The sequence below is a fragment of the Galleria mellonella genome, unplaced genomic scaffold (genome assembly GCF_026898425.1).
Source record: "Galleria mellonella isolate WM207_F2 unplaced genomic scaffold, CSIRO_AGI_GalMel_v1 utg962, whole genome shotgun sequence".
NCBI classification, from domain to species: domain Eukaryota; kingdom Metazoa; phylum Arthropoda; class Insecta; order Lepidoptera; family Pyralidae; genus Galleria; species Galleria mellonella.
The window spans coordinates 1,393,889-1,413,677 of record NW_026442180.1 but is presented as its reverse complement, the minus strand read 5'-3'; the positions used below and the strand labels follow the sequence as shown (position 1 = coordinate 1,413,677).

General features: G+C 38.2%; 2 protein-coding genes across 2 annotated transcripts; one reads left to right on the top strand and one right to left on the bottom strand.

Moving 5' to 3' along the window:
• Positions 1 to 120: 120 nt before the first annotated feature.
• Positions 121 to 4,655, top strand: LOC113523104 (endoplasmic reticulum chaperone BiP). The gene is made up of 4 exons (XM_026908987.3): positions 121 to 281; positions 759 to 907; positions 1,940 to 3,569; positions 3,882 to 4,655. Exons 2-4 carry the CDS (start codon positions 777 to 779, stop codon positions 4,098 to 4,100), a joined length of 1,980 nt encoding a protein of 659 aa, XP_026764788.2. The 5' UTR covers positions 121 to 281; positions 759 to 776; the 3' UTR covers positions 4,101 to 4,655.
• An 11-nt stretch (positions 4,656 to 4,666) lies between these two features.
• LOC113517941 (adenylate kinase 8-like) lies at positions 4,667 to 19,686 on the bottom strand. The gene is made up of 11 exons (XM_052902840.1): positions 19,417 to 19,686; positions 17,933 to 18,068; positions 16,754 to 16,839; positions 15,638 to 15,743; positions 14,762 to 14,946; positions 13,012 to 13,225; positions 11,699 to 11,823; positions 11,017 to 11,108; positions 9,557 to 9,707; positions 6,511 to 6,598; positions 4,667 to 4,781 (listed from the first exon to the last, which is right to left on the bottom strand). The coding sequence occupies exons 1-11, from the start codon at positions 19,507 to 19,509 to the stop codon at positions 4,687 to 4,689; spliced, it is 1,371 nt and encodes a 456-aa protein (XP_052758800.1). The 5' UTR covers positions 19,510 to 19,686; the 3' UTR covers positions 4,667 to 4,686.
• Positions 19,687 to 19,789: the final 103 nt, after the last annotated feature.

Genomic DNA, 19,789 nt, shown 5'->3' with positions numbered 1-19,789 from the left:
CAATAGGATTCCGACAAATATTCATACTTGGACCAATCGCGACAAATGAAAGTGAACGTCATCATCTTCTCTACCAATCATATTAGCCCACGATCAACACTAGCGCTAAATAATAACTGTGGCAGCGTGTGAAACTTTAGTTCTTCTTGAAAAATCGAATGTGAAACATACTCATATTTTGTGAATTTGTTCAAGTGTTACATTTTAAAGTGCAAAGAATTCAGAACGTGGCTCTGATTTTGAAAACATTTTTAAATTTCCAGTTATCATCTTAATATTTGGTAATTATTATTCATTTTATACATCTTTAAAACGTACTATATTTAGTTACTCTGGGAGATTCCATCCAAGCTGAAATTTTTAACCTGTATGTCAAACATTTTGTACAGAAAATATTCATAAGTTATTAAAACCATTATCTTTTCATTTTGTAATTGGTTTTCATACGTTTCTGGTTACATTTTGTTTACAAATTTGCCTTAGAGGTATAACCATATCGGCGAATTTTCTCGACGTGTCATGTAGGCCGGCGCGATGCCCTACATCCCGTTCATGTTGTCTAGCGTTTTCTGGACTTACCGTTAACTAGATATACGCCGTTAGACCCCCTTTTCCATTCAACTTTCCCTTTCTAAATTGTTTCGTAGACCACTGGATAATGACGTGTGCCACATCTAATGATTACGTGTCCTTTGCGTAGGTTGATTGGTTTAGTTGGTGAAAATATCAAAGGTAATTGTGAGTGTTAATTGTTTCAGTGTAAAGATTAATATCGCATGGTGAAGATGCGGTGGTGTTTAATAGCACTGGTGTGTGTGGTCGCGGCGGTGTACGCCGACGACAAGAAGGAGAAAGACAAGGACATCGGCACCGTGATCGGTATCGACTTGGGTACCACGTATTCATGGTGAGTCCTAAATTAAAACCATAAACCGTCTTTGTGTGGTAATAATAACTGATGATTTAATCAAAATTCTTTAAGGTTACGATTCCATTATCATTCATAAAAAACAAAACTTAAAACCTATGTTCTAGTTAATTTTCAATGATTCTGCTTTTTTATATTAAAATTTTGAGTAAAATTTTAATTTTGATATTTGTTTTTATAAAGAATTATTTAACAGCTGTTACAAATCTTTTGTATACTTACTATGGTTACTATGATCAGCATATGTTTACTTACTGGGATAAATAGTGGCCCTTAATCTTTTCTGTCCCATATATTATGTAAATATCAAATTTGTCAGTGTAATTGTGTGTCAGTGATTAGTCATTAAGAATGTGTGAATGCTGTGGTAGGTAACAAACAAATTCACTTGCACATTTGTAATATTATTATAGGTATCAGCTCTATGTATATTTAATACAGTTTACAATGTTGTATGTTAGTGTTTAAGTGGCAAACACACCTTATGGGGAGGGCTATGTTCAGTAGTGGACAGTTAACAGCCGATATGATGATGACAATGTTAAATATTCTGAATTATTCTAAATAATTCAGTCTTAGCGGCAGTTTTAATATTCTCTAATGCATTGTTTTTCAACATGTGAGTTGCTACCCCCTGGGGGATCTCAAAGCCTTTATAGGGGGGGTTGTGAAAACTACCTCAGCAAAAAAAAAACAAAGTTATAAAGATAGATTTATTAAGAATAATAATAATTTAAATATTTATATATTAATACAAATTAACAAAAAAAACCTGATTGATTCATGCACTGATAAAAAAATTAACTTGACCCAAGAAAGTTGTATGGATTGAAGTATTCAGTCCACACATCTTTGTAACATTATGAAATACATAAAAATAAGGGAAGAGTTGGAGGTCGCTAGCTATTTTTTTTATACTAGAGGGATTGTGTCATGAAAATGATTTAAAAACACTGCTTTAAAGTAATATAATTTACAATAACATAATAAGACTTCTTTTTTTGTCCTCAGTGTTGGTGTATACAAGAATGGCCGTGTGGAAATCATTGCCAATGACCAGGGCAACCGGATCACACCCTCATATGTGGCATTCACTCAAGATGGTGAGCGTCTCATTGGTGATGCTGCTAAAAATCAGCTCACTACCAACCCTGAGAACACAGTATTTGATGCCAAGCGTCTAATTGGTCGTGAATGGAGCGATACCACTGTCCAACATGATGTTAAATTCTTCCCCTTCAAGGTGGTAGAAAAGAATAGCAAACCCCATGTCTCAGTTCTGACCTCTCAAGGTGATAAAGTCTTTGCCCCAGAAGAAATTTCAGCTATGGTACTCACTAAGATGAAGGAAGTTGCTGAAGCCTACCTTGGAAAGAAAGTCACTCACGCTGTCGTTACCGTCCCCGCCTACTTCAATGATGCCCAGCGTCAGGCCACTAAGGATGCTGGAGTCATTGCTGGCCTCAATGTCATGAGAATTATTAATGAGCCCACTGCTGCTGCTATTGCCTATGGTCTTGATAAGAAAGAGGGAGAGAAAAACGTACTTGTATTTGACTTGGGTGGTGGTACCTTTGATGTATCCCTTCTCACTATTGACAATGGTGTCTTTGAAGTCGTTGCTACCAACGGTGACACCCATTTGGGAGGTGAAGATTTTGATCAACGCGTCATGGAACACTTCATCAAGCTCTACAAGAAGAAGAAGGGCAAGGATATCCGCAAGGATAACCGTGCCGTCCAGAAACTCCGTCGTGAAGTCGAAAAAGCCAAGAGAGCACTGTCCTCCAGTCACCAGGTCAAGATTGAGATTGAGTCCTTCTTCGAGGGTGATGATTTCTCTGAGACTCTTACCCGTGCCAAGTTCGAGGAATTGAACATGGATCTCTTCCGCTCTACCATGAAACCCGTCCAGAAAGTTTTGGAAGATGCTGACATGAAGAAGACCGACATTGATGAGATTGTCTTGGTCGGTGGATCCACTCGTATCCCCAAGGTTCAACAGCTTGTCAAAGAGTTCTTCAATGGCAAGGAACCCAGCCGAGGCATCAACCCTGATGAGGCCGTCGCTTATGGCGCTGCCGTACAGGCTGGTGTGCTCAGCGGTGAACAAGACACTGATGCTATTGTACTTCTCGATGTCAATCCACTCACTATGGGAATTGAGACTGTCGGAGGTGTAATGACCAAGCTGATCCCACGTAACACCGTAATCCCCACAAAGAAGTCCCAGATCTTCTCAACAGCTAGTGATAACCAGCACACTGTGACAATTCAGGTGTACGAGGGTGAGCGCCCCATGACAAAGGACAACCACTTGCTGGGTAAATTTGACTTAACAGGCATCCCACCAGCACCTAGAGGCATTCCACAAATTGAAGTGACATTTGAGATTGACGCCAATGGCATCTTGCAAGTATCGGCCGAAGACAAAGGTACTGGAAACCGTGAGAAGATCGTCATCACAAATGACCAGAACAGATTGACACCAGAAGACATTGAGAGGATGATAAAGGATGCCGAGAAGTTTGCAGATGATGACAAGAAACTAAAGGAGCGAGTAGAGTCCAGAAACGAACTGGAGAGCTACGCCTATTCAATCAAGAACCAGCTCCAGGATAAAGAGAAACTTGGTGCTAAGGTTTGTATTTCTTGTATGTACTCTTTATTTCTATCAGTATTATAGTTGGTGGTCAACTTTTGTTCTGTAGCTGCTAAAAGTATTTAAATCAAATTTGGTACACAAAAAATCTTACATCAATATTATCTTGAATATATGGAGTATTTTATATCTAATACATGGTAATACAGCTACAGAATTTAGTTTTTTTTTGTAAAATTCATTCTACTTGTAATTACTAATTAGACTTTTAATTAGTAACCAAATAAAACTATTATTTATAGAATATAGCCTCTCAGAATTTGTAGTACAACATTATTTCTTTGTTAACAGGTCAGCGATGATGACAAGTCCAAGATGGAGGAAGCTATCGACGCCGCAATCAAGTGGCTTGAAGACAACCAGGACGCGGACTCTGAAGACTACAAGAAACAGAAAAAGAGTCTCGAGGACGTGGTCCAACCGATCATCGCGAAGTTGTACCAAGGCCAGGGTGGAGTGCCACCGCCCGGCGCGGGAGGCGACGACGAGGACTTCAAGGACGAGTTGTAACCAAACAGACTGTAAATTGTGTGATCATAGCCAAATGTGATCTCTATAAGGTCACCACAGATTATGTATAGGGTGGATATTTCACGTTATACATAGCCTGTACGAACCATGGATTGGAGGTGTTTATTTAGTGTTGTGTATATTTATTGTGTGAATGCAGCGGTTGTCGGTGTGCGGCGAGCGTCACACAGGGTCGAGATCTGTTCGAGTTTCTGTCGCTGCGCACGCAGTGTGCAAGGGATGCGCGCATGTGTGTTGTTATTGTGTATATTAATGCATTTTTATTTGGAAAGCAATAGTTCCGTGTATGAATTGTGAAGGCCTGTAATCCACGACACTCTGTATCGGTTCCATCGTCTTCCGCGAGTTGTTTTTAGTCACCTCGATGAATCGATTCGGTCTTGGTTCTCTATAGAGACTTACCTCAGTGTTCTTTATTGTATGTATGTAATTTGAGACTGCTGAATTGTTAGTTCTTAATTAGCAGAATAATTATGTAGTAATATTTCAATTGAAGTACGCAGGAGTACATAATAAAACATTTTTTTATTAAAACCTCTTTATTTGTTGAAATACCTAGCGGACCCTAATCGGCTCGTACATTACGCAGCTGAGAGCAGTATTCTATGTCGAACGCCGGTGCAGATATCACCGCAGCTTGAATTTTGACTTGTACTTTATCTGAAAGATATTTGTATGTTTGCTGTAAAAATTAATTAGATTGATTTGATTTTCACGATTGTTATCTTATATAGGATAGTTTTTTTGATGGGTGAAAATGGTATGGTAACCCCGCCTGCGCCAACGGGACACGCTGGCGGAGCACCAGTGAAGGGTGATAGATGAGAATGAAAACAGGCCAGTTAGCCCATCATGATGAATTCGTCAGGAATTAACCAGGATAGTTTCCGCGAGGAGGTGGACCTGGTTGGGTATATTGCTAGCAATGGGATTCTCAGTCTCCATTACTAACAATCCCTTTCCCTCCCTATATAGGATAGTTGAGAATTTACGACTGCCAGCTGTTGAACGTAACATTTGACTTATACGCTTTTCACCGAGCATTATTAGTCTTAAGAACTTTGTGACGTGATATTTTAATTAATATAAGATAGTGCTCCACAAAAATCCGACTTCAAACTACTTGACTAATTTATATAAAATTTCTGTTATCAATCTCTAAGTATACTCGTATGCTTTCAGATAAAAAGCATTTTTTTACTAGTTTTACAATGACGTCGTTATGAGGTAGTAAACATAAAAAATATATATAACCACATTGAGAATGTTCTTTTTGTAGTCAGTTGATTAAATTACAAAAGTCGATTGCTTGGGCACCTCTGTCCCATTCGTGTTTCTACCGTGAAGCAGTTGTGTTTGCATGGCTGTGTTTCGGTTTGAAGGGTGGGATATGGTGTGAATTTACTGGGTACAGAGGAATAACACCTGAGTCCTCAGGAATGGGAACGCATGGGGAGTATCATGGGCGAAACAGTATACTCTGTTATGTTCATGGTACTGCTCATGTCTATAGGCGACGGTTACCACTTTCTATCAGGTGGGCCGACAGCTTGTTTGCCAATCTAAGTTGTATAAAAAAAAAACTACTCGTTCACGAATATGACGAATGAGTCATTTAATCACACATTGCGTGATGCAATCTAAAAATGTGTAATAACGGTGTTTTCTAACACTGGACAGTTATTTGAAAATTAAATCCACCAACCAGTAAAATAGGCTTGGGATTATGTTTTTTGAAGCACATAAAGCTATTAAAATGTTATTTTGTTACTTATTACAGCAATAGTTTCTTATTCTCTATTTCTTTATTCGCGAATTTAATCGGTATATATTAGTAAAAAAGATACGGTATCCTTTGTAACCGTGTTGGCAAATGGACCAATAAAAAATTAAATTAGACCTACACAACTACACCTAAAGTATGTTGTCAAATGCTGTCGCTTTCTATATTCACGGACATTTTTACATTTTCAAAAGTGGCTATTAATGCTGCACACGCGACGGAAGCTTAAAAATGGAGTAACTTCTCCCGTTTTGCCAACATTTCCTTCACTGCTCTGCTCCTATTGGTCGTAGCGTGAAGAAAAGTATACTATAACCTGCCCGGGAGTATGAAGAATAATTGTACCAAGTTTCGTTAAAATCCGTCGAGTAGTTTTTGTTTCTATAACGAACATACAGACAGACAGATAAAAATTTTACTAATTGCATTTAAGGCATCAGTATCGATCACTAATCACCGCCTGATAGTTATTTTGGAAATATATTTACCTCTCTACAGATTTATTATACGTATACCTACCTATATTATTTGCCATCTCTAAGTATCATAAAAACAATTCGTCCGTCTTGTCTACGAGAAAGTATGTACATTCACAGTGATTCATACCAATGGATTCGGCGGCATTGATTTCGACCGCAGTTAGCCCGGCTGCCGCGCGAAGCTCGGCCAACGCCTCCGAGTAGTAGTAATCAAACTGTAAATAAATAAAGATTCGCATCACTCGTTTACCTGCAGGTATAGTGTACCCAATAATGTGTTAAATACACTAAGTTTTTTTCACTTCATCATCATCATCATTTCAGCCATTATACGTCCACTGCTGGAAATATAATACTGTAATATAATAATAAAAATAAATAATACCCCCATAGATTGCCATAAAGAACTATCCTGAGCCACCTGTATCCACTGACTTCCTGCAACGCATTTCAGGTCTTCACTTCATCTAGTGTCGTCGTCGTCCTACACCGCGTTTACATTTTACATTATATTATATTTACACTGAGGCAAGAAATTTTTTTACTTACAATCAAATAAATATAATTGTTTTAATCGCCTTGGCCGCGCGATTTGTCTTGAGCATTTTCGAGAGGGACCGCGTGTAGATCGATCTAACTGGGGGGAAGGAATTGTTAGTAAAGCGGACTACCGGTCCCATTGCTAACAATATACCCTGTCAGGTCGACCTTCACGTGGTCCCCTGGAAACCATCGTGTTAAATTCCAGGTGTGTCTAATGTAAATACATATATAAATATTGGACTAAACAATGAAAAGGTATTTACATTAAAAAAAGGAAACTTTATTCGTATGAATCGAGACTTAATCATTTTAACATTATTTCTCTTATAAATAGAAGATCTATGTCTGAATTCATCACTCTGAACAGGTAATAAAAGAATACAAAAATTACTTTATATACCGATTTGTAATAATAATGTATCGTATCACAATACATTTATCCGCATGTGCAGAAAATATAACAATGTATGCAAGGAGCTTGATATTTTCCAGCAATCCTTGCAATGTTATATTAAGGCTGCCAATTTGAGACTTTTTTTATACAACTTAGAATGGTAAACAAACTGACGGCCCACCTGATGGAAAGTGGTAACCGTCGCCTATAGACATGAGCACTACCATGGACATAACAGAGTATACTGTTTCCGCCCATGATACCCCCCATGCATTGCCATTCCTGAGGACTCAGGTGTTATTCCTCTGTACCCAGTAAGTTCACGCCATATCCCACCCTTCAAACCGAAACACAGCCATGCAAACACAACTGCTTCACGGTTGAAACACGAACGGGACAGAGGTACCCAAGCAATCGACTTTTGTACAAAGTCTCCCTCTGGTCTCTCCCTCCTTCTAGACTTTAAATTTATAGCCATTATTCTTTTAAAGTTTCTAATATCGAATGTTATGCAAAGCAGTTATTGTAGTGCAAATTTGATGCTGTTTTATGTAATATTTATTTTACTAATGTATTAATTTGTGATCTGTTGCCCTGCTATAAATAAATAAATCAGTTGATAATCTCTAAAATTAAAACGCCGGAACAGAATTCTTTTTTCAATTTTAAAGTTTGACATAAGCGTTTCCGATTATATGAGTACACGTGGCCGTACGTCACGCCTTCAATGTTCAATGAGGTACACCGGGCGGAACGTGTCACGTCGTCGCGTCGAATGTTTGCTTCGCTAATCATTATGTACACAACGTGCGATGCGAATATTGACCCCAAAAGAAAGGTATCTGTGTCGAGCGGCTAGTAGACCATAGCACGTTAATAGGGAAACAGTTTCGTCGCCTACATCTCGCGAAAACCGATACTGATGTCATGGGTACTTAGTGGGTAGTAATGGAATGGTAACTCCGCTTGCGCTACGGTATACGCTGGCGAGACAACAGGTGAAGATGAAACTAGGTCAGTTAGCCCATTGTGATGGATACAACAAGAATTAATCACAATGGTTTCCAGAGCAAACTGCGTGGAGGTCGACTTAATTAATCCCTTTTGCTAGCAATTAAATTCCTTATACTTACAATTATTAATTAATTAATATAACAGTAAATAGGATTTAAGGTAATTAAAGTCCTTATACTAACAATTCCTTTCCCTCTTAACAATCTTAAAACTGTTATCAGCCATGCTTACAAACTATGCTACAGGGGGGAAAGGGACTGTTAGCAATAGAGTTTAACAGCCCCATTGCTTGCAATATGCCTTATTAGGTCGACCTCCACGTGGTTCCCCCTGGAAACCATCGTGAACAATTTTTGTTGAATTCGTCACGATGGGCTAACTGACCTACTTCATCCTCATCTATCATCCTTCACTGCCCCGCCGGTGTGTACCGATAGCGCGGGTAGGGTTACCATTCCATTATCACCCATTAAAAAAAACCCAAATAGGTCAAATGGTTCTTTTTTATGGGATGAAAATGTCTTATTGATGAAAATGTCTGCCTTATCTGTATACGCTGGTAGGGTACCAATGAGTGATAATATGTGAGGATGTATTAGGTCAGTTTTTTTTTAATTAGTGATAATGGCATGGTAACCCCGCCTGCGCTATCGGTATACACTGGCGGGACACCAGTGAAGGATGATAGGTGAGGATGAAAGCAGGTCAGTTAGCCCATCGTGACAAATTAAACAAGTCTTAGCCACGATTGTTTCCAGGGGGAACCACGTCGCTCTGATAAGGTAAAATGCTAGTAATGGGCTGTTAAACCCCATTCCTTTCCCCCTAGTCAGGTCAGTTGTCCCATCGTGACGAATTCAACAGGAATTAATGATGGTGGTTCCGTGTTTATCTTGGAATTATCTGGTGCCCATCCCAGAATTAGAAGCAAAGCTTTTAGCTGAGGGAAAAGATTTTTTTTTATACAACTTAGAATGGCAAACAAGCTGACGACCCACCTGATGGAATTGGCAACGCATGGGAGGTATCATGGGCGAAACAGTATACTCTGTTATGTCCGTGGTACTGTTTATGTCTATAGGCGACGGTGACTACTTTCCATCAGGTGGGCCGTCAGCTCGTTTCAGATTATTCCTAACTTAACACATTCGGTACTTGTATATTCTGTTTTAGATAGACAAAACCGCCGGATACAGCTAATATATAATAAGTATATCCTAACCTCTGCATCGAGTTCCATTTCGTCATTCTTTGAGTGGTGCATAACTCTGGGTCCAGAGCCAGGGACCGCTGCCTGACCGGTGCACCAGTCCACACCTTGAGACATCACGCGAGCTTTGCACGTCGCCATGTCCGCGTTCAAGAATATTATGCTGAAAGTGTAATTAAAAACAGAAAGTAAAATCCACACACACACACACACGCACTTATTTTTTCACATAGTTTACCTTATTTATTTATTTTCTTTTTTTGTAAATAAAGTCTACTAAATAGGTAACTCATAGTCCCCAAGATACAGGTCAGGCCTAGTTTGGAAACTGATGATAATGCAGATATTTCCTCGTTGAATATAAATTGTAAAAATTGTAAATTGTACCCTATGCAACTGTATCTTTCTTTAATAAAAAATATTATTTTATTAAATAATGGAGTAACAGTACAGCGTAACTTTTTTCATCTTCAGCATATAACATAGTACAACATATATTTTTAAAAGAGAAATGGGCAATAATGTTCTCATTTCTGGTGAGTTGATCACGACGGACTGATAGACCTATTTTCGTTTTCATCCATTATTTTTTTAGGTTTTCCCAAGAGACTACAGCATGGGGTTCTTCAAAAGGGGAGTAAAGAGGTTTCTTTAGGGTCGGCAACGCGCGTGTAATTCCTCTGGTATTGCACGTGTCCATAGGCTACGGTAACCACTTACCATCAGGTGGGCCGTATGCTTGTTTGCCACCTCAGTGGTATAAAAAAAATTCATTATCCCTCACTGGTATCCTGCTATACTCGTATACATTTTCATCCAATTAAAAAATACATATTTACACTGAGGCAAGAGAAGGAAAACTCGAATGAACACTACATTAATCCGCCTGGTTAATGTAGTACTGGGTAGTAGGATATATTTTCATATCATGGGAAGACACATGCCCAGAAGCAAAAAGGTAACACATTGCTATACACACACATTGCTATAATCTAATCTCAAAAGGAATATGATATGACTTGTCAATCACGTCAAACAACGTCTGCATCTAACAGGAGGTGATTAAGGCGTGAATTTACTGGGTACAGAGGAATAACATCTGAGTCCTCAGGAATGGCAACGCATGGGGGGTATCATGGGCGAAACAGTATACTCTGTTATGTCCATGGTACTGCTCATGTCTATAGGCGACGGTTACCACTTTCCATCAGCTGGGCCGTCAGCTTGTTTGCCATTGTAAGTTGTATAAAAAAAAATCGAGTAATTTGTTCTGTTCTTGGGTTTGCTACTGTTGTAATCAATTCCCGAAGTGTTAGTGGGAAGAAAAACGAACTCACGACTCTTAAAATCTCAAGTCGAGTGTACCTCATTAGTATCATTGTAACCACGTGGAGATCGACCTGATTAGTAACATTGCTATCAATGGGGTTGTTAGACCCCATCGCTAACAATCCCTTTCCCCCGGCACCTACCGGTTAGGTGGCGTAGTCATGTTGTCCAAATGTTCAAAGTCCATCCCGGTTCGAGGGTACCCTGTCATCACCCATCCATTATCGATGCAATCCTGTAATTTGTTGAATATATATATATATATATATATATATATATATATATATTCTTTATTGCATAATCATTTGTACAAAAAGCGAGCGTAATGCCATATGGCATTTTCTACCTGTTAACCACTAGCTAAAAACAGAAAACATATCGTATGTCATCAAAAGTGAACGCGTGCTGTATACTATACATATAAGATATTCTATATGAAATACCTTATGTTTTGGGAATAAATAAATAAAGATTGTATCCCACAAAAAGAACCGATGTCAATTGTGATAATTGATTTGATCTAAAATTTAACCTACTGAACCGATTTTGATAATATTTCTACGGGACCAATCTGTAAGTATGTCCTTTCGATAAAGTTTCATCCCAATTATCTGGACGAGTGGCGGTGTGCTGCAATGCCGCTGGTGTTGTGGGTGATCATGAGCGGCGGTAGTCACTTACCATCAGGTGAGCCGCATGCTCTTTTGCTCCCTGCGTTGTAAAACAAAAATTCTAAATCGATTAGAGGCAACAAACATAAACCAATACAGCCGAATTGAGAACCTCCTTTTTTTGAAGTCGGTTGAAAATTAGGTTTTATTCTACCTTTTTCAAAATGCGTCGTTTCACTATATCCGCCTTGAGCTGTACACTGGATCCGTAGCGCCTCAGCTTCTCGCCTATATCGTCGGTCTTTTCACGAGCTTCGTTCAGTAGAGTATTGAAGTTCACTATTTTGATAGGGAGCAAATTTTTTTTTATGCAACTTAGAATGGCAAACAAGCTGACGGCCCACCTGATGGAAAGTGGAAACCTAAAACTATATATATATATATATATATATATATATATATATATATATATATATATATATAGACGTGACCAGTACCATAGACATAAATGAGTATACTGTTTCGTCCATGATACCTCCTAAGCGTTACTATTTCTAAGGACGTTATTTTATTTTTTTTATACAATTTAGAATGGCAAACAAGCTAACGGCCCACCTGATGGAAAGTGGTAACCGTCGCCTATAGACATGAGCAGTAACAGGGACATAACAGAGTATACTGTTTCGCCCATGATACCCCCATGCGTTGCAATTCCTGAGGATTTAGGTGTTATTCCTCTGTACCCTGTAAATCCACTGCCATATACCACCCTTCAAACCGAAACACAGCCATGCAAACACAACTGTTTCACGGTTAAAACATGAATAGGTTAGAGGCACCCAAGCAAATGACTTTAATGTCAGCGTTAGTTTTAATTTATCAGAGAAGTAGCATCTGAACTTGTATTTCAATAAACCCGTTGGCGTCCTACAGCAGAAACTGAATGTTAGTGCATAGTAGATATTTCTCATAGTAACACGATATATTTCTCTGTAAAGCTAAATCGATTTTGATGATTCTTAGGCGAAATTCATTGTTTTACTCCCGGGTTGTGGTCTCATGTAAATTTTGTTAGAGCAATATCTTTTTGGTGGGGGGAAAGGGATTGTTAGTAATGGAGTTTGACAGCCCCATTGCTAGCAATATAGGTCGCATAGGTCGACCTCCACGTGGTTCTCCCTGGAAAACATCATGATTGATTTATTGTTAGATTCGTCACGGTAGGCTAACTGACCTGCTTCATTCTCACCTATCATCCCTCACTGGAACCTTGCCAGTGTACCTATACCGATAGCGGAGGCGAGGTTACCATTTCATCATCATCTATTAAAAAAAACATGTTTTTAGTATCATAATTTTGATACTCAAAAATAAAGTTACGCACACACGCACCTTTGAAAGCACGCACACAGTCTCACCCACGCGTACGCTCGCACGCTCGCACGCACTCATGTAACCACGCGCATGTACACACACATATGATGCATCTAATTTGTGCCTACAAAGCGTATAACTATATTTGCTAACAATAAATAAGTCCAAAGTGCTTGGCCAGCATAACAGCTTGCGTATTGCAGCCGGCACCTCTCGGTCCAATAAGTAGCACTCGGTACACGCCCGGTGCCCCTACCACGTGTAGACCCTGCTTCGAACCCTGAAGTCCTGACGTGCAAGCTTTTATCGCATTGAAACATTTTATTGCAATCTTCTCTGGGTCGTCATCTTGATCGATGTGGACCTCCTGTTGAACATTATGCATTCTAAATACATGCAAGTTCTCGAAAAAAACAATAAAATTTCGACTGGACGTATTATGCTAATGTGATACTGTGTTTCTTCCTATACTTGAACAATCTATATATTTGTATATCTCTGTCCCATTTGTGTTTCTACCGTGAAACAGTTGTGTTTGCATGGCTGTGTTTCGGTTTGAAGGATGGGATATGGCAGTGAATTTACTGGGTACAGAGGAATAACACTTAAGTCCTTAGGAATGGCAACGCATGGGGGGGTATCATGGGCGAAACAGTATACTCTGTTATGTCTACGGTACTGCTCATGTCTATAGGCGACGGGTTTCCATCAGATGGGCCGTCAGCTTTTTTGCCATTCTAAGTTGCATAAAATTTACATATCTATATCTGAAATTTATATATCTATATCTGAAATTTTGAAGATAATATTTTTATATAGTGTAAGTAAACAGAGAGGGATTTTGAAAATTCAATTCCTGAGGGAGTAGAGTGGGAGTTGAAAATTTATATGAATTTTCGTCAATTTAGAAGTTAGACACGTGAAATGTTAAATTTAGGCTTTTGATTCAAAATAAATATTACGATATTTATTAACTTTTGAAGAATGCACCTCTAAAGGCGTGAAAAAGAGGGTAATATTTAAGAACGAGTGAAGCCGCGAGCAAAAGCTGTTAATAAATAAACCTCAGATGAATTATTAGATTTAAATAGCAAGCAGGATTTTGCGATTTTTTTTTAACAGATGAAAATATAATGGTAACCCCGCCCGCGCTATCGACATACACCGACGAGGCACCAGTGGAAGATGATAGGTGAGAATGAATGCAGGTCAGTTGGCCCACCATGATGAATTCGACAAGAATTCACGCAAATGTGAAAACGATTCATGGCTTAACATAGATATAAATTTGATTATGTATTGATTGTCATTCAGCTGTACGATTTCTAAAAATAAATAAATAAATGATGGTTTTCAGGGGGAACCGCGTGGAGGTCAACCTGAGAGGGTCTATTGCTAGCAATAAGGCTATCAGACCTCATTATTAACAATCCCTTTCCCAAACCTTTTTTCACATAGAAAACAAACAATTAGATGGCAGGCGAGAGTACTATTCTTTTTTCATTACGTGTGGTAGGGTCTTTTTTTTTAATGTGTGATAATGGAATGGTAATCCCGCCTGCGCTATCGATATACGCTGGCGGGGCACCAGTGAGAGATGATAGATGACGATGAAAGCAGGTCAGTTAGCCCACCATGATGAATTCGACTTTAGAAATTAACCATGATGGTTTCCAGGGGGAACCGCGTGGAGGTCGACCTAAGAGGGTATGTTACTAGCAATGGTGCTATTAGACCTTATTACTAACAATCCCTTTCCCCCCCGTGTGGTAGGGTCAGCAACAGATATAAGGTAATCAATACAAGCAGGAGAAACGTTGCATCTTTAGGTGATAAGCTATCTAGACAATTAATGCTAAATACGTTACCAAATACATTTTAATACATAAAAATCTAAATATACCATAAGCGTTGCTTTAAATGCAAACTTCAGAGCCTCAAAGTCCTGCTGGAAAAAGTTTCTATATGGGGTGCGCGGGTCGTGGGTTGGAGTTGCTTGTGATGGCGTTGGCATTAACACTAAAGTCACTGTTGGTAATACGCCGTCTTGTTGCAAACAACGCGCCTCCCGCACCGTGCACGGGTGATCTGTGTAAGAAATGAGAAACACAATAAATATACCAGAGGGAGACTTTGTACAAAAGTCGATTGCTTAGGTACCTCTGTCCCATTCGTGTTTCTACCGTGAAGCAGTTGTGTTTGCATGGCTGTGTTTCGGTTTGAAGGGTGGGATATGGCGTGAATTTACTGGGTACAGAGGAATAATACCTGAGTCCTCAGGATCGGCAACGCATGTGGGGTATCATGGGCGAAACAGTATACTCTGTTATGTCCATGGTACTGCTCATGTCTATAGGCGACGGTTACCACTTTCCATCAGGTGGGCCGTCAGCTTGTTTTCCATTCTAAGTAGTATAAAAAAAAAATATGTACGGTATCGGTATATGTATACCGATAGCACGGGTGGGGTTACTATTCCATTATCATCCATTAAAAAAAAAACTGTTATAGTTTATTTATTTATTTACACTTTACTTGGTGCAATAAGCACCAAGTAAAGAGAGAAATAACAAATACAGCAAATATTAATGAGAAGTGATACAAAAGGCGGCTTTATCACTAAACATAGTTATAGTAGACTTCGCTAAGTCGAGGGATTTGTTATTATAACAAATGAATAAATTCGGTATCCAAATATTATTTGATTTTTAAGAAAAAATTTGCTTGTCATGAAATTATAATCGCTAATATGATATATTTTTCGGTTTATAATACTTACCAAACATCAGCCACCCAACATTTGGTACTGGTTCCTTTAAGGTCATCGTCTTCGTCACCTCCGAGAGGAGTGCTGGCGACACACATCCTGGTACGTAGTTGTCATGCTACGTGACGATACAAATATCGATAAACGATTATTAAACAGTAAAATCTGATTTCAAAAATGCTCTTAATATTTTTATTTATTTATTTATTTAATTCTTTATTGTACACACCAGTTTTAAGAATAAGACAGAGGTAATCAAAAGTACAAAGGCGAGCTTAACTCTGATAGAGTTTTTTTCCAGTAAACCCAAAGTGGAAAGGAGCATCAATGTCTAATTTATATTTTTGACATTTATGTAATCAGTTTCCGCGTTAAGGAAGGTTCGGTCAAGTAGAAGGTTTTTTTTATGAATGATAAGGGAATGGTAACCCCGCCTGCGCTATCGGTATACACTGGTGGGGCACCAGTGAGGGATGAATGGTGAGGATGAAAAGGCAAGTCAATTAGTCCATCGTGACGAATTAAACGATAAATTACTCAGGATGGTTTCCAGGGGAAACCGCATGGAGGTCGACCTGATGATTGATAGCAATTGGAACTAACCTCCCCATTACTAACAATCCATTCCCCCCAAGTTAAAGGTTAATAAGCTCCAAGGCGCGCTGAAGTCTAACAGAAGCTGTTAGACTTCAGCGCTCCCTGTATCTGATAGATCAGTCTCTCATTGGGGTAAACAGAAACAATAGAACGCAATATTTTTCGATTCAAATAGATTTTCTCTCTTCTCCACATCGTCTCGCGCGTCGCGAGTCAAGTGAACCTTCAAAGTGTTAACTGTATAAAATGATTAAATAAATAACTTCGGTGTGTGGCAAAATTTTTTTTTTTTATATATATTAAACAAGTGTGGGGCACTTGTTTAATATATAAAAAAAAATACGCGATTATGTTACTACATAAATAAATAAGTAAGTTAAACCAAACTCAACCATAAAACTGAAAATCTCTGAAGGATTTAGTAAATTTGCAATATTTTGAAATCTTAACTATAAAATGGATATCAATATTTCTTTAATTGTTTCAAAATCTAATGTTTTATCTGCTTGTTAATTGTAATCAATTACAAACCTTTTCGTAACGATCCATTAGACAACGACGTGTGATAACGAAGAATCCGAGGTTTTTTATCATGTCTTTGACCAATCTCTTGACATCTAAATATTACAAATTAATTTGTTAAATTGCTTAATTCACTACGTAAGGTAGAAATTTTCTTTTTTTTTTTATTCAACTAGAATGGCAAACAAACGAACGGCTTATCTGATGGAAAGTGGTAACCGTCGCCTATAGACATGAACAGTACTATAAATATAACAGCGTATACTATTTCACCCGTGATACCCCCTATGCATTGTCATTCCTGAGGACTAAGATATTGTACCTCAGTACCCTAAAATTCACTGCCATATCCCACTCTTCAAACCAAAACACTGCCATATTAACATAATTGCTTCACGGTAAAAATCCAAACAGGACAGAGGTATATACAAAGTCTACATTTGGTAAATACTCTTGTAACTGGATGGTGATGGGAGATATTTAAAAAAAAATATGTAAGGGTTTTTAATAAAGACAACAGGAGTCAAAGCTATAATGTTTAAAAATTTTGTCCTTATGTCTGTGTAAAACTATTGCACTAAATTAAATGCGGTTGTCACAAGTGTGATTCTGAAGATCTAGCTTAAAACTGTTGATTTATTTAACACTTTATTGCACCAACATTATAGGATTTATTGAACAATTTTTAATAAGTATAGTGTAGTACAAAGGCGGTCCACAGCTGTACAGCACGATATGCAAATGAATTACCCATAAAATGGGTTTTACAGCTTGGAAGCTTCAGACAAACAAAGTCAGTTCAGACAAAGACGTCTAGGTCGGGAAGGAGGAGGTAACAATTGGAACCGGGAATGAAGGTAGGAAGGAGAATTGCAATCATTAAGAACATTATATAGGACCGTTAGGACATGTGTCTCATGACGCTGTCTGATTAGGAGCCACTTTAAACGAATGCGGTATTCCGAGACATGATTATATTTTCGTAAACTGAAAATAAACCTTATCGCTAAATTTTGCAACCGTTCAAGCTTATTTAGCAGTTATTTATTTATAATACTACTATAATACTGTTTTATTTTTTATCTTTAATATGCTATCTAGAAGTAGTCTATTAGTCGTCGTACTTTTGAAATCCACACGAACGAAGTAGTGGGTAAAAAGCTAGTGCTAAAATAATCAAATTATCACCTATTTCGAGATTAGGCGAGACAAGCAGTATGACTCTGTCTGGCTCCTTGTTGCAGAGGGCGTGTTGTGTGAGGAACACCTTCATATGTTTCAAATGGTCCTTGGGCAAATTGATGGCTACATCTCTTACTATATCCTGAAACATTTAGAATATGTAAAATGATATTTATAATAAATATATATTTGTGGTACGTATATTGGGTATATATCACATCAGAGTGTGCATACTATATTCCTGAAGAGAAATCTAATAAACATATCATTCTATGTAATAATCTGATTCCAGAGGTTTCCGGTATCTGCATCCTTTCTCTTTCATAGTGTATTATATATATATATATATATATATATATATATATATATATATATATATATATACTATAACTGTAGTCGGTTTTTTTAACACAATATTAAATTCCTAGTTCTGTAAATCAACAATCAAAAGAGAATCATAAGCAGTGTTCATTTACGATAGCAAGTTATGGCCTGAGCATAGTGTTTTTTTTTAATGGATAAAAGTTAACCTGCCAACGCCATCGTTAGCGGGGCACCAGCGAGCGACAATAGATGGGAATAACGCTGACTAGTTTGTCCATTGTAATGAATTCAACAAGATAGAACTACAATGCCTTCCAGGGAGTACCGCGAGGAGCGCATATAAACTCTCTTTCCTCCTCTTACTAAATAAGTCGTGAAACTATGTTTGTTTGTTACTTCTCGACGTCTTAACAAATAACCTAATGCTCATGAAATTCGGTATATATACATACCTATATTAATTTTTTTTTAATGGGTGAAAATGAAATAGTGATCCCGCCCGTGCTATCGGTATAAACTGGCAGGGCACCAGTTATGGATGATAGGTGAGGATGAAAGCAGGTCAGTTAGCCCATCGTGACAAGTCCACAAGAATTAACCACGATGGTTTCCAGGGGGAACCGCGTGGAGGTCGACCTGATAGGGTATATTGCTAGAAAGGGGATTGTTGGACCCCCATTACTAACAATCCCTTCCCCCCACCTATATTCGGCTAGGTACATATAATATTTGGGATAAAGAAAGAGCTACTTTTTATTCTTATCGTGTTCTTGTGGTCTTCGCGTAAAATGAATCTTGCACACATCCAATTTTTTTTTGATGGATGAAAATGGAATGCTAACAGCGCCTGCGCTAACGAGATACACTAGCGGAACACCAGTGAAGGGTGATAGATAAGAATGAAAACAGGCCAGTTAGCCCACCAGGATGAATTCATCAGGAATTAACCACGATAGTTTCCAGGGGGAACCGCGAGGAGATCGACCTGGTTGGGTATATTGCTAGCAATGGGATTCTTAGTCTCTATTACTAACAATCCCTTTCCCCCCTCCCGAATTCAATTTAGGTCTTGCACTACTATAGACGTGGACAAAGTTGCGGTTAGAAGATGGTATTTTCGATAATGCTGATAGTATATATACTGGCTAAGATATTGGCATACTAGCCTTTAAAAGAAAATAAATTCTATGTCTCTCGAGGTACGGTATAAATTTCTCTGGCATTGTTAGGGGTCTCGTGGTAGCATCGGTCTCGGTCATTTTATAACAATATCACAATTACACTATAACCAGCAAATGTAGGTACTCAAAAATCTGGACACTTTTTAATAAAATTAGGTAATTATTTATTATGGTACAGTAAACTGTCAGTAAGTGAATGATGATTTATTCAATTTTAATATAATATAAATATAAATTTTGTTTCATGCCAGTTATTTAAAGTATATAAGCTTCATAGAGTTGACATCAAAAGTCGATGAATAGCTATAGTTTTTCAAAATGCGTAAAAACCTTTGCTTATAAAAATAGTATGCAATAT